The sequence below is a fragment of the Dysidea avara genome, chromosome 9 (assembly GCF_963678975.1).
Source record: "Dysidea avara chromosome 9, odDysAvar1.4, whole genome shotgun sequence".
Taxonomy (NCBI): Eukaryota; Metazoa; Porifera; class Demospongiae; order Dictyoceratida; family Dysideidae; genus Dysidea; species Dysidea avara.
This window is the reverse complement of record NC_089280.1, coordinates 4,030,876-4,045,984: the sequence shown is the minus strand read 5'-3', so window position 1 is coordinate 4,045,984 and position 15,109 is coordinate 4,030,876. Positions and strand designations below refer to the sequence as shown.

The window sequence follows — 15,109 nt, the reverse complement described above, 5'->3', positions numbered from 1 at the left end:
ACACTCATGGCAGTTGCCCACATGCGCTCTATGTGTATTTCTTTCAGGTGGCCTTGAGAGCCCTACATTAAGGCCAGAGATTCCATGACCTGCTCAGTTATTTTCTATTCATATACCAATAGCCCATTTTCACACAAGGGCTAAGGAATGTGGTAGTTAATAATTGCGATTGTGCAAGATCCGGTGTCCTTTAAGTTATAGTTGCACCGCCGTGTGTGTGTATGGAAAATACAGCACGAGGGGGCGTGTTGAGAGGCTAATACAGCACGAGGCTAAGCCAAGTGCTGTATTTGCCTCGAGACACTCCCGAGTGCTGTATTTTTCATGCACACAAGCATAGGCGGTGCTTAAGTGTTATATTGTACTTCCTGGTCGTCCGACTCGGAGCGATTTTCTCTGGTACTCAAACCACTGTGATTTTCGGTGATCAGGATATCAGTAAGTGTTTAAATAATCCATTTCTAGTCGTAGAATGAACTAATAGGATTAGTTTGGCTAGTTTTAGCAATTTACAATGTCACACATGTGATCAATCGTGCTGTCTCAGTGGAATCGTCTTTAAAAAGCTTCGTGATCAGATGATCAGTAAGTGTTTATACAATCTATTTCTAGCCATAGAACGAACTCGTAGGATTAGTTTGGCTGGTTTTAGTAATTTACAGTGTTGCGTATATAACATTCCTTAAATAAATTCTCCACATAATTGTACTGTATTTGCCCAATTAGCTGCATAACTGTACCGTATGACTCATACAGTACAGTTATGCAGCTAATTAGTACTGTATGAACAATACGATACACGGCATCACTTTGATCCTCCCATGCAAAGTACAATATATTGCATTGAAGCCTATGGGAGTGAGGTAAGAAATCTTCATGGGAGCTAAACTCTACCATTTATTCTTATTATGAGAACGAAATTGTAATCTTCAGGTTGTTATCATCACAATGGTATATAGTTTGTGAAGATTTGCTGTGTTGTAAAGCGGAAAGAAGCAACTTTAGTATGGCAGAAGACTCTAGTGACTTTGTTTTCAGCATCTATAAAGTCTACTTAGTGAGATAAATTTTGTTACTACGTTTCTACAAGGCTGGGAACAACGCAATGCAAAATTTTATTGCAGAAATAGGCTAGCTATCTTTCATCACTGTGATTCTATCAATACTAGGCGATTATTTCACCCATTACAGTAGGTTTAGTGACCATGTTTTGTTGCCTAACGATCCTCTATACTTACAAGAGTAAAAATACCTCACTTTAGGAAAGATGCAGCCTTTAAAACTTAAGATATCACCATCGCTTGACACAAGATCACTGATTTCTTGATCACAACACAGCGTATCTTTCCAATTTTCAGGTCATTGTTGGCTGCTACAAAAGTACATTCTTATAACAACGTTTAACGGGTTAAATCAGGTTAATGTAGCGAAGTACGCAGGTATGCATAACACAAAGTGGGTTATTACTCACGTGAACAGGGCGCGAAGAGGAGCAATGGGCACGGACGGCAATAACTGGACTTGGACGGCGTTTACTAGAATACAGGGGCAGCAACAATTAGAAAACATATGTTGCGCATGCGTAAGCAAAAGGCGGGCTTGAAGTGTGAACGCGTGGCCAGCAAAATTGTTTGTCCCACTTGGTTCGTCTTGGTTAATTGTTTGGAAATCGTTCGTAAAAAATTGTTGGCACTGGTCAGAGAGAGAATGCCACCCAAAAGGAGAAGCAAGAGAAGACGTGCGGAGTCGGAAGAGACAGAGGAAGTTACGGCTCAAGTCGAAGACGCTAGCCAAGGTACCACGGCGGTCCAAGGAACCACAACTGACGTTTCTGCTGGGTCGACAACAGGCAGCGGCAGGTCCTCCGATCCTTTAACCAGAGGAGATATCCCGGCAATCGTTGAAGAGATCACGAGGCAGCTCCGCTCGGACAGTGATGGAGGCCACGCGTCCTTGACGCCAGGTACGTGCTAGACACGCACTGTATACCCCCCCCCCCCCCCCTTGTCGTAGCCCATGGGCCCATTTGGGTAAGGGACACTCCCAGGTCTCAGGGTCCGTTGTGCCCCGGCGCGGACTACCGGGTGACCACGTGCGCCTTTGTAACCCCCCCCCCCGCACAACACAATTCCTTTGTCACTGTATATACTTGTATGTGGTTCATGAATCGTCGATTGCTGGACAGGTATTGTAATGCCCCCACACCTCCCCTCCCCTTGGGCCTCCCAAGTATAAGGGCCACTACACATATGTCAAAGGATGTATGGCTTAAACGTGAGCATGAAGGTAGTGTTGCTGAAAAAAAAAAAAAAAATCATTTAATAAAAAAATAATAAATAAATAAATTAAATAAAAAAATAAAAAAATAATAAAATTTATTGATTGATAAAAAAGGACATGCCATGCCCTGCATACTTAGGTTGGAATCATCTCTCATGTAATAAACATTAATCCATTGCAGCCATTGCAAGGATCCCTTCTCCGGAGACCATTTCCCATGTACCTGTAACCTCCGACCCGCCATTAAGACAGGGACTAACATCAAGTCAAGACCCAGAACAAAGTGATGATGCTCCACCAAGAGGCACAACAGACAGTGTTACCTTCAGTGCAGGGTTCCCACCAGTACCGTCCAAGCTGGTAAAGCGGATTCAGGATGGTGAATATGTGGACTTGGCCGAGCTTACAATAGACTGTCTAAGCATGCCGGGTCTTTCCGATGCGAGCAGATCAACCCAGATCAGGAAACGGCCTATTACTTCCATTACTGAGTGGACACAGTGCTTCAACAACTACACTTCGATCCGTGGATGCACCCAGCCAGAAAAGATCCATGATGTTTTAGGATATGAACACTTGATTATAGAGGCACACTTAGAGTATTTTGGAGATGCGTGGGCAGTGTACGACCGTCGTTTTCGACAAATTGCAGCATCCCGCGGAGACATTATTTGGGAAATACGAGACATGGACCTGTGGCACACAGTATTCGCGGGTTGCCAACGCCGACCATATTGCAAACACTGTTTCGGGCCAACTCACTCAGCGGATCAATGCTGTGCAGCTTTGGTGCCCCTACCCAGGGAGAGAACGACTGTGACACCTCAACCTCCGAAACCCAGAATCTGCCGAGAATGGAACTTCTCGCAATGCTCTTTCTTGGGTTGTCGGTATATCCATGCTTGCTTGACCTGTTACACCGACCCAGACTCCACAGGCAGCAACCACAAATGGATCCAGTGTCATCGAAACCCTAACCGACGCCGAGGACCTTCAGCACCCCCTCCAAGGGGGGTGCCCCCACTGATGGGGATGTCACAGCCCCCTTATTGAAGAGGATGCTAGACAAACACTTGCATGGCTATAATCCAGGAACCGTCTTGATTAGCACACAGTTAGGATCACTAGGCAATTACAATTGTGAATAGAAATCAACACGAGCACAACTCCAATTTTGTGACCCACCCCCATATGTTCCTTTTCTTTTTCCTTTTGTGTATGTATTAAGCCATTGTTATTAGCGTATGGTGTCATGTGATCTGCAATTAAGATAATAATGTGATAGTTATCATTAGGGATAAAGGGTTATGCCTGCCATAATACCCCCTCCCTCTTTTTCTCCCTGTAGTGCCCATCTATGACTTACCACCAGAATTGTGGGATAAAGAGCTGGTGCAACAGGCTCCCAGGCCACCTTCCCCTGACAGCTGGTTACAGCAATGGTCATCCTCACTCCAAACTAATTCCCCTTTCCAAGTGCCCATCACAGCTAGCTTGGTACATACCCCACTTTGTGCCCCGGCATGGTATTCAATGTTGATAAATCACCCTCATAGGCAGTTGGTGCAATTCACACTATGTGGTATCCAGGAGGGTTTCCGTATTGGCTTCACAAAACCCACATCATTGAAGTCTGCCAAACGCAACTTGAAAGGAGCACGAGAACACCCTGATGTAGTTTCCGACTACCTTGCAACAGAGCTATCCCTAGGCCGAATTGCAGGACCTTTCCCCCCAGCAGCAGTCCCTCAAGTCCACCTAAATCGTTTTGGCGTAATCCCCAAAGGCCAGACAGGGAGATGGAGGCTCATTGTGGACCTGTCCCACCCCAAAGGTCAGAGTGTGAATGATGGCATACCTAAACATTTATGCTCCCTTAAGTACGTAACCATTGATGAGGCCATAAAGGGGATCGTCCAGCTTGGCCGTGGCACTCTACTGGCCAAGATTGACATAAAGAGTGCATTTCGCCTAATCCCAGTCCATCCAGCAGATAGGCACATGCTAGGGATGAAGTGGGGAGATGGAGTATACATTGACACCTGCCTCCCGTTTGGGTTACGCTCAGCGCCCAAACTGTTTAATATCCTAGCAGAATTCTTAACTTGGATAGTTAGACAAAGCAATGTGTCATTCTTAATTCACTACCTGGATGATTTCCTAACGATGGGGCCTCCCTCCTCCCCAGTCTGCCAACACAATTTAGATACAATCATTCAAACCTGTGATTACCTTGGTGTCCCACTGGCTTTGGAAAAAGTAGAGGGTCCACTTACCACCCTGCCATTCCTAGGCATTGTTCTAGACACCAGCAGGATGGAGGCAAGACTACCTGAAGAAAAGCTTTTGAAACTGCGGAAAGAAATTGTCGACTAGATTGGCTACACCAATGCAACAAAACGGGAAATTCTCTCCCTGGTCGGATCTCTGCAACATGCTGCAAAAGTGGTACGCTGCGGCAGAGCTTTTGTCTCCCGCATGTATGTAACAGCAGCCAAAGTAAGAGAGCTACATTTCTACACCAGATTAAATGTGGAGTTTAGGTCAGACCTGTGTTGGTGGCACACTTTCTTAACGGACTGGAATGGCCTCAGCCTGCTCCGCTGGAATGACAACAACTGGTCTCCCAGCCACATCATCCAGACAGATGCATCAGGCTCTTGGGGGTGTGGTGCCTTTTGGGAGGGCCAGTGGTTGCAATGGTGCTGGCCACCAGAATGGGCCCAATACAACATCATGATAAAAGAACTGGTTCCCATAGTTTTGAGTTGCGCTGTCTGGGGTAAACAGTTGGCCGGGAGTAAAGTACTGTTTGAATGTGACAACTCCAGCGTGGTCGCTGCAGATAACAAGCAATACACAAGAGAACCAACAGCCATGCACTTACTACGGGGTCTCTGGTTTTTTGTAGCCTATTTTGATATTGACGTTAAGTGTAAGCATATAGCAGGGGTAACCAACACAACAGCAGATCACTTGTCCCGTGGTAACCTACGTCAATTTTTCTCTTTACACCCTCAGGCATCCCTCCAGCCATCTCCACTGCCTCCACCATTGCTCCAGATCATAGCGGGAGGGCCAGATTGGACATCACCTCTATTCAGGCAGCTGTACAATATTACTTTGAGAATGGTTTAGCACCAGCTACTCAACGATGTTATAGTGCCGGCCAACAAAGATACATACAATTCTGCACACAAGCTAATCTAACACAGATACCCACTTCAGAAAGCACATTGTCACTGTTTGTAGCTTATTTAGCACGCACAGGTTTAGCACACAGCACAATAAAAGTCTATCTTTCCTCTATTGGTAATTTACACTTATCCTGCAGTCAGCACCACGTGTACCGCAGGGCTCTCACCCCACGCTTGGAACAGATCCTCCAGGGCATCAAATGAGAACAAGCCAGTACACGCCCAGTCAGAATACGCCTCCCCGTCACAGTGGACATCATGCATAGCATCTACTCAGTTTTGTCTAAGACCCCAAACCAAATACCAGGAAATCATGCTGTGGGCAGCATGCTGCACCGCGTTCTTCGGTTTCCTCCAAGTGGGGGAAATGACCGTCCCTACGAAGACTGCTTTTAATGACTCCATTCACTTGTCCTTACGGGACGTTGCTCTTGACAGCAGGTCAACACCAACCATAGTTTGGCTCACGATCAAGCAGTCTAAGACTGACCCCTTCCGCAAGGGAGCCAGGTTATGCCTGGGTCTAACAGATTCGATAGTCTGCCCAATCAAGGCATTGCTTCCTTACTTGGCACTTAGAGGTAGCAAACCCGGTTCATTATTCCTTGTGGAGGACAAAACACCCCTGACTCGGGTCCAGTTTAAGTCTCTCCTCTCTGCTACATTAAAGAAGGCTGGGCTAGATGACTCACAATACAACACTCACAGTTTCAGGATCGGCGCAGCCACTGCAGCAAAGGCAGCAGGAATCTCAGATGCACATATCCAATTGTTGGGCCGCTGGAGGAGTTCAGCATTCCAAGGCTACATCAAAACACCCGTCCAAGTTCTCACAAGGCTCTCTAAGCAACTGGTATCTGCTCCTGGGTCTCAATGGAAATAGCTTACAAGAAACAAGTGCGTCATACATTAGCATACCAAATAATTATACCTTCATATGGCATACCTTTGTATAGACTGTTGTACTCACATATTTGCACATGTTATATAGAGTAATCATTGAATATTATAAGGGCACAAGGAAAGTGAAGTGATCAACAAACAGGCTGGCTTCTGGTGGATATGCAGAGGCTCCTGCTATTCCTATGGCTTGGAGGGAAAGGCAGTAGCCTTTTTTTGGCCTGTAGAAATTTTGTGGCTTCAAGTTGGGGGAATCCCCAAGAATTTTTACCTCCAATCCTTTATAGTAAATAATTGGCCAATATATTTCGGGTACTAAACTTAAATTGCTGAAAGTGGCCTCCTTTGTTAAAACGGCTAAATAGGAGAACCAGGGAGCCCTGCACAACCACCAAGAAAACCACCATCAGCTGACGGTGGCATTTCAATGCTCAGTGGGATAGAGGAAGGGACCAGGCTTACTGGGTCTCAACTAACTAGCTACATTAAATAAGAATAAACAGTATGGTTTGGGCTCCCGTGAAGTGTAAAGGTCTTAGTCCCATAGATTTCAATATATTTTAAGGCCTCCCAAAGGACACCAGATGTTGTGCAATGTGTAATAAATTAGTATTCCGTGAATACTTTAGCTTGCGTGGAAATGGACTGCTCTTACTCAGCATCCATGGTCACGTACTTGTGTTAGAGATACAGATGTAAAAAAGTCACTCAAAAGTATGGCTAACTTATCCACTATGGTTGTCACGGAGAAATTTCAAACTCATTGCTTTTTGGCCTTCTGAGGTAAAACTTTTAAATCACTCTAATCTATTTACGTGTGTGCGTGTATATCGGCTTTCCAAAATTAGGTCAAATTGTCGTGAACTAAAAAGAATGAGGGATTAGTACACATCATTAAAGTAAAACCTCACTTAGCAGCCACCTCTTTAATAAGACCACCTCATTATAGTGGCCACCTCTAGTAGGTCCCAAACATAGCTAAACAGTACTTTATGACCTCATTAATAAAGCCACTTCATTATTAAGGTCAAAATTTTTGGTCCCAGAGCTGGCCCTATTAATGAGGTTTCACTGTAATACAACTTCAGTTATTGGAACTTTAATGCTCAGACTCCTGATAAGCCCATAACTATGAAATTTTGCATGGTAAAAGGCAATTTTAAGGTACTTTAATAGAATGACCCTGACTGCACTACAACATCCAACTACTGTAATAGAACAATCATGTTTCTATATTATGTAACGTAAGTTAGTGTTGTATCTCCTGGCATATACAAATTCATTTTTAACAGGTATATGCTCATAACCGACTCAAAGTTCTACTGTGGGCACATGTCAGGTTTCTAAACTGTTTACTGAAAATTATTCGTGTACATTTGTGTGTCTGTACATGCATGCATGTGTGCATGTGTGTGGATATACGTATGTACCTATCTGTCCGCACCCATGTGAGCAAAATGATTCATAGTAAAAGCAGCCGGACTGTGAGAACTGAAGGGCGCATAGAGCCTGTATTAGTACTTAAGGATAGGCCAAATTGCACTGAGGCCACACTGCTAGGAGTCACTGCACATGTACAGCATGCAAAGCACAATCTGAAAGCATGGTTAAAGTATTTTACATAAAGCTGAAAATATTTATCTATCAGTCTATCTGTACCCTTTCTTTATCAGGTTAGTTACTCAATATTCAAAGCATGTATCAACACAGGACTTCAGCAAAATTAAGCACCCACTGTATGGTAAGTCCAGGTTTGCTGTTTCAAATTGCTTTATATTTTCATTTGTTCTCTGCAGCACGTTGAAAGTGATGGTCTAGAGAAAAACTTGCAGCATAGCATCACAACTCACTTATAGAATAAAATTTTGCCTTGCTATAACTTGTAAATTGAGTTTCACAGCAAGATGCACTAGTACTGAAGTGACACACCCATAGAGCTCTCGTTTCTGGGATAACTGGATCCTTCCTGGACTAGTCTGCATTTGTTATGTAATCAAAGTGTAACCTTTCATGATAGATGAAATAAATTGTTCTTTGAGTTGAAAAGTATTATTTGATAATAAAGAATGTGTTATACTATACATCGATGGAGATAGGTAAAGATGACAGTTGGCTGCTTTATCCCGAATGTGGCATGGTGAACACGAGTGCATGTATGCATGCACAACAGCAAAAAGGGGGCAAATCATGAAGAAATCAGCTGTGGAATGGATTGCACTGTAATAGTTCTTTGGAGCTACGATGGATTTCATTGTTTGTTCGGGCTGGATTTTACCAAAGTTTAGACTTTTTGCTGTTTGATAACTTCACTGCGGTTACTGTTATGCAAACAAAAACAAATAGCCAACCTCCTTAGTTTATTTATATACGTATATGGTTACTAAGTAGTTATGCATATTGGATGGTTAGTACAATGCAATTCAGGTTGCAAGCACTTGTGATTTGCCTGATATATACTAGCTCATACTCGAGCCTGCAGCCCTCATGCTTGTGTGTATGTACAGTATCAGACAAATTACTTGTGCCCATGTTACAACTATTACATGTGCTTCTAAAACTGGATAAGCGTATAAGCAGAAAATTATACAGGGAATTAATTTGGCAGTTGGAAAAATTAAATTTGCCAAAATAGCCGAGCAGCCAAAGAGATCAAAAATACAGAGAAATCCAAGGGTGAACCTATGCAGCTTATTCTGACAAAGAAGTATACCAGCTACTGAGTATACATACATGGTCCCACAGCTACAGCCAAATATTTCCCTATTTTCATACTTGAGCCACAGGTACCTGCAAGGTGTTCAGTCCTACCAAGTGACTCTTCTACTGATGCATCCCAGATAGCTACTGTAGCTACATTTGTACTTACGGTAACCTCAGCCTTGCATGCAGCTATAATACTCGAAGCTATCACTCAAGCTGCCATGACTATCACTTCTGCTTTCATGATGCCATCTGAAATTCTCGAATGCAGCCTATGCATGATTAGCGCAGGCCCTAGCAAGCAAGAGGAAGACTGTCAAATTTAAATCAAACAAACACGTTGTTCAATTCACTAAATATTTTCTGCTAATTTTCTGCTACTTTTCTGCTTTAATGGCATTAACACAATGGGCTATAAATGTTAACATTATTAAGTAATGATATTCACATTTGCCTTCAGGGGCAACCAGGAATATAGCTAAGCACTTAAATTTAACCATCAAGTTTTCTGGCAGAGCATATCATGGGGAGCAAAACTACTGTGATAACTCACTTGTTTTATTGCTAAGCATATCACAATGCTTGAACTATGGAACTTTTTCCATTTACACCATGTTTTTTTGGCTATTGCTATTGTTCCAGCAGCCATGTGAAAAACAACAACAACAAAGTCCTTAACTGGGAATCAAACCTAGGACCTCCGGTGTGTGAGCCCAGAGTTGTAACCACTGTGCTACGTGGCTCCCAGCTACCCACCTCCCTTAGTTTCTACCTTATGTGTCTGAGTGGAGTAACTTCTATATAGTGAAGACAAAGGTGAAGAAGAAACCAATGCTGAACCTAACCCTAACCTAACCTTAGGTTTGCCTGTGAACTACTTGTCGCATTCCCCAAAGTACAAGACCCGAGGCAAACTACTGGTTGCATGCCCTAAAGTCGAATACTCGGGGCATACTACTAGATGCCTGTCAACCCCTAGCTCATGTATGTGTTTGATAGTGAGAGAAATCTAGTGGACTGCCGGAACAATAGCCCTGACAAAATATTTCCGGCTGCCAGAACAATAGCAATTTCACTTTTTTTCTTCTTCCCACCACACTGTGTTAGTGTATAACTAACTACTAATCTTCTAGACATTTCCTCTCGTATAAAAGCCACAACATCTGGTCCTAAATGAAGGCCAGGGGGTGCTACACCTTAATACCAGGAGATTACAATAGCATAATTTGTAGAACAAGCCTTACTACAACTACTGAAACTCATGACTTTTCAAAAGTATGTCAATAGCAGCTGTTACAAGGAGCAACAAAATATTTCAGCTGGTTCACAAATGGTTGACCTATACAAGGAATGGTAAACTCTTGTTCAATAATCCAATAACCCTGCGGGTACAGGATAAACACACTACATTATAAAATGCACAAAGAAGTTGTAGTGAAGCTGAAATTATGCTCAGCACATTAGCATTTATTAATCTGCCATATGGTGGTTGTGACAGGTAGATACTTGTTAGCCAATGACTGATCTGACCTAGTTAATAATTAACTCATACTGATTCAGCAAATTCACAACACTAATGCAATGGCATAAATAGCAGAAGACAGAGCACCCCAACTATATTGCTGACACCCCCTAGGTGTATTGTGCAATAGTTGTCACATGAGCTTCTACGAGGATGCAAAGAAACTAGATCAAAATACTCTAACAATAACAGTTGTCACTCCAACACAACAGTCAAGCATGTATTAGTATTGTGATTAACTGCTGAAACCACTGAAATATGTCCATCTCCTGACATTAAAATTTCTTTGGGGGGAGACCCTCTAGAACTAGCAACTACCACTTTGTACATAAATTTTTGGCACTCTAGCCTTCCTCCTATGAATGATGATACAATACACCTTTAAGCCCACAAACTTCCAAAGATTCTTGGATTTGGTGATTAGTTAAAACAAGCACTAACTGCCATCTGCTTACCATGCACGTTACATTCTAAGATAAACAACTTTATAAAGCTTACATACTTTTGTGCTTTATCAACACAATCCTCGCATAATCTCAGTCCAGTTTCACTAGTTTGTACAGGATCCTTCAACACCAGCTTGCAGTAAGAGCAAGTCAGTTCATCACAGACTTCTCCACCACTCAGTAGGAACAGTTTATATCCCGGCATTGTTAGCGTCAGAATGAGCTGCAATATCCTGTAGATGGTAAAACAAACAACACATCAGTAAAACACCTAGCAAACACAAAAAAATCTAACAAGATATGTAAGCAACAACAAACATTACAGTAAATACAGGCCAGATAAACTACAAGATAATCTTCAGCTCATAATAAGCTGAACTGAACTGGTTGACTACTGGACATCAGAATTTTATAGCAAATATCCAACCAATTGGTTGTAGCTATTGATACACCAGAGAAAAAGTATGCATCATAATGAAATTTATTTGACTAATAATTATTAAACCCGCATAATCCAGAAAACTGGATTTAATACACATGCCTTGCACAAAGTGCTGTAACTTTCAAAGCATCAATCCTATGGCTATGCAATTTATGTCATTCTACTTGTGATGTAACAAGGATTAAAATGATACCTAGGGTTTTACCGTAATGCTAAATGGTGAAGCCAAAACTAGCCATGAAAACAACTTTTCGGTAAGGAAACATGCAAGCCCTTTACATACCTTTACAAAATGGTTGAAAACTCGATGGTAGTTGCTCCCATCACCTTGCAACAACTTCCAATTGATTCGTCATGACACTTTCTATCAGGCCATATGTGACCGGATCTGCGAAAAGCTGACACAATCGTGCAAGCCTACATTTACAGTATAAAGCATTGAATACATTGAGTGAAATACTTGCATATTGTTGAAAAAATTTTATAAATTGTTTGAACGCCTCTTTCGTAGTGAAGGAAGGGACTAACAATACAAAACTAGATATCATCTTATTTGCCTGCTCAAGAGGAGTTGGAAAATCTTTGTTTTGTTGCAGTAGACCCAAGTATACGCAAGTTATGAGTATTTGTTTACATCACGTCGAAGTGATCATACGCGATCAATTTTTCTTTATGAAGTTCGCCTTTGTATGCAGTGAAGAAGGGTGAGTAAAGGAAAAACTTACCCAGTAATTGATTCCCCAGTTCATGGCTAACACGATGGTGAAAATTGTAGCTCTGTACCTCAATCCATTGGTAAGTTACAACCGTTTTTGTAAGTACATGTAATTTATTTTTCCTTTACTTGCTGTACAAATGGATTTTTCTGTTGTTGCTACTTTGTAGGGCTGTAACTCCCGAAGTTATTGGGATATGAGGGTGAAACTTTGCCAGAGGGTACACTTGGCTTAGTAGATTATAAACAGGAATTTGAAAATGCACGATTGTGTTGGGTTTTCGCAGATCCAATCACATATATGACTTGTGTGAGTAAACCCACAATCGAAATTAAACACAAGGCAAGAATTTTGAAACACGAAGACGCGACTTGTCGCCTTTCATCGCTTCATAACAAGTAAGCCACTGTAGTTACATTGTTCATTTAACCTTCTCCAAGTAGCCCAGTGAACACACTTCTATGTGTATCTGTAGACTGTCACCCCACCTAGTGTCGCCATGCGTGCCCACATTGTGTAAACAAGCATTTCCCAAAAGTTCTCTGCGGGTTCAAGCAAGCAGCATGCAATGCACATTTTATCTCCTCTGTCTCAGCACTATCCCCTGTGCACCACTTCATTTATTCCTTGCCTGTGAAATTTGTCGTCTGAGAGTTGTACAATTCTGTTCCTTGTACCTACTATGGAACACTAGTGATTTTAATTGGCCTGCCACTTTCTTTCTGTGCAGCTCTCCTGGTCTTCATATTCTGCTCTCATCAACTTCTCAATGGTCCAGTATTGTGATTGGTTTGTGAATGTAGAGGGTACACTTTTTCGAGATCAAGAAGTTGTAGTATTATGCATACACACGTGCATAGTTGTAACATTATGTAACACGTAGATACGTCATAATGTATTATGTAATTGTATGACAACTAGCTTTATAAATGTGTGCACAATAATTTATTTTTATTCTGCTGTTATCTAAATATGAACTACGTGAACACTCTGCACATCCGACATGGTGTCAGAAGCTAATCGTGAAGCTACAGCTATGGTGATGTTTCAGTGGTCCCCACCGGAGTAGTTCACTTTCCGCACACCAGCAGAATGGCCAAGATGGATCCGTCGCTTCGAGAGGTTTCGTCAAGCATCAGGCCTCGTTAGTAAAGGCGAAGAGAGCCAAGTGAACGTTTTAGTTTACGCAATGGGCAATGAAGCAGACGACATCCTACATTCTTTTCATTTAACAGACGAAGACTCCAAGAAGTACGAAACTGTAAAAGGAAAGTTCGAAGCTTACTTTGTAAAGAAAAGAATGTTATCTATGAAAGAGCCAAATTCAATCAAAGAATACAGCAGCCTGACAAACCAGTTGACAGTTTCATCACCGACTTACATAGTTTAGCCGAATTTCGCGACTATGGAGCTCTCCACGACCAGCTGATTCGTGATAGAATAGTAGTGGGAATTCGAGATTGAAAGTTATCCGAAAGACTGCAGATGGATCCAGACTTAACCTTAGAAAAAGCCATCACTAGTGTCAGGCAAAGTGAAGCCATCAAACAGCAGCAGTCTACCCTACACAGCCAACCAGACGCCACTAATTCAATTGCAGCGATTAGCAGAGGAGGTGCTGCACCCAGACATAAGCAGTTCAGCCACAACAAGAGACACTTAGACTCCAGTAAGTCATGCAACAGATGTGGTAAATCTCCTCCACTTTCCAGAGAACAGTGTCCTCCAAAAGAAGCCACATGCAAGAGATACCACAAAAAAGGCCATTTTCAAACAGTCTGCAGAAGCAAACTAAAAAGAATGTTCGAAGTCGAAATGGAAGACGAAGACACTTTCCTGGGAGCAATCTGTGACACTGGTCAGTCAGAACCATGGACTATTCAGCTATCATTTAACAATAGTCCTCTAGAATTTAAAATAGACACTGGAGCCGACGTTCCAGCTATCCCAGGAACCAAGTATGTTGAAAAACGAGATGGACCACTACAGCAGACAAGCAAAATTCTTAAGGGTCCTAGTAAACAGTTACTGAAAGTTAGAGGATTTGTCACTGCAAAAATTGCAAGAGAAGGACTAGAGACAAATGAAACAGTGTACATCATAGAAGGGTTACAGAAACCACTAGTAGATCATCCAGCAATCCAAGCTCTGGGACTAGTAGCCCGAATACAAACAGTTGACACCAGTTCACAGAACCGAAGTGTTATTGAGAAATTTCTATAATTATTTTCAGGCCTTGGCACAATTGAAGGCGAATATCATATCAAATTGGAATCTGACACAAACCCATTTGTTCTCAGTACACCGTGAAGGATAGCAATTCCTTTACAACCTAAAGTGAAATTAAGCTGCAATGCATGGAACGACTGGGGGTGATTAGAAAAGTTCAAGAACCTACTGAATGGTGCTCAGGTATGGTTGTTATTCCCAAACCAAATGGGACTGTAAGAATTTGTGTAGATTTAACAAAGCTAAATAAAGCTGTTTGTCGTGAACGCCACATGTTACCTTCTGTAGAGGAGACACTTGCTCAACTGGGTGATGCGAAACTATTTTCCAAGCTTGATACCAATTCAGGATTCTGGCAAGTAAAACTAGACAAGAGCTCCTCACTACTGACCACATTCATTACGCCCTTTGGCAGATATTGCTTCAACCGCTTACCGTTTGGAATAACCTCAGCCCCAGAGTACTTTCAGAAGAAAATGTCAGCCATACTCTCAGGTGAAGAAGGGGTCATATGCCTTATGGATGATATACTGATTTATGGCAAGAATAATGAAGAACACCAACAGAGACTTGAGAAAGTGTTGGATAAACTCAGAGAAGCCAATGTCACCTTGAACATTGAAAAATGTCAATTTTCACAGCCGTCAATAAAATTCTTAGGCCAGATAGTGAACAAA

The 15,109-nt window shown here is 42.2% G+C and overlaps 1 protein-coding gene, 1 long non-coding RNA gene and 1 pseudogene across 4 annotated transcripts in view; 2 read left to right on the top strand and 1 right to left on the bottom strand.

Annotated features, from left to right (window-relative positions):
- The window catches only part of LOC136266254 (TNF receptor-associated factor 2-like), a 41,645-nt gene that overhangs the window by 16,539 nt on the left and 9,997 nt on the right, over positions 1–15,109 (bottom strand). For 2 of the 3 annotated variants that reach the window (XM_066061264.1, XM_066061266.1), the window contains exon 1: positions 11,102–11,189. Coding sequence is in view for 1 of the 3 variants with exons in the window: in XM_066061263.1 (XP_065917335.1) it covers positions 11,102–11,250 (149 nt within the window). In the remaining 2 variants the exon portion in view is untranslated. Of the gene's footprint in view, positions 1–11,101; positions 11,279–15,109 lie in introns of those variants that run through there. The other variant, XM_066061263.1, reaches the window with a different exon arrangement.
- On the top strand, positions 209–8,411 carry LOC136267095 (uncharacterized). Its single transcript, XR_010706518.1, has 3 exons — positions 209–438; positions 8,051–8,118; positions 8,174–8,411. It is a non-coding gene; the product is annotated as an uncharacterized lncRNA (long non-coding RNA).
- Positions 13,240–14,426, top strand: LOC136266560 (uncharacterized; annotated as a pseudogene).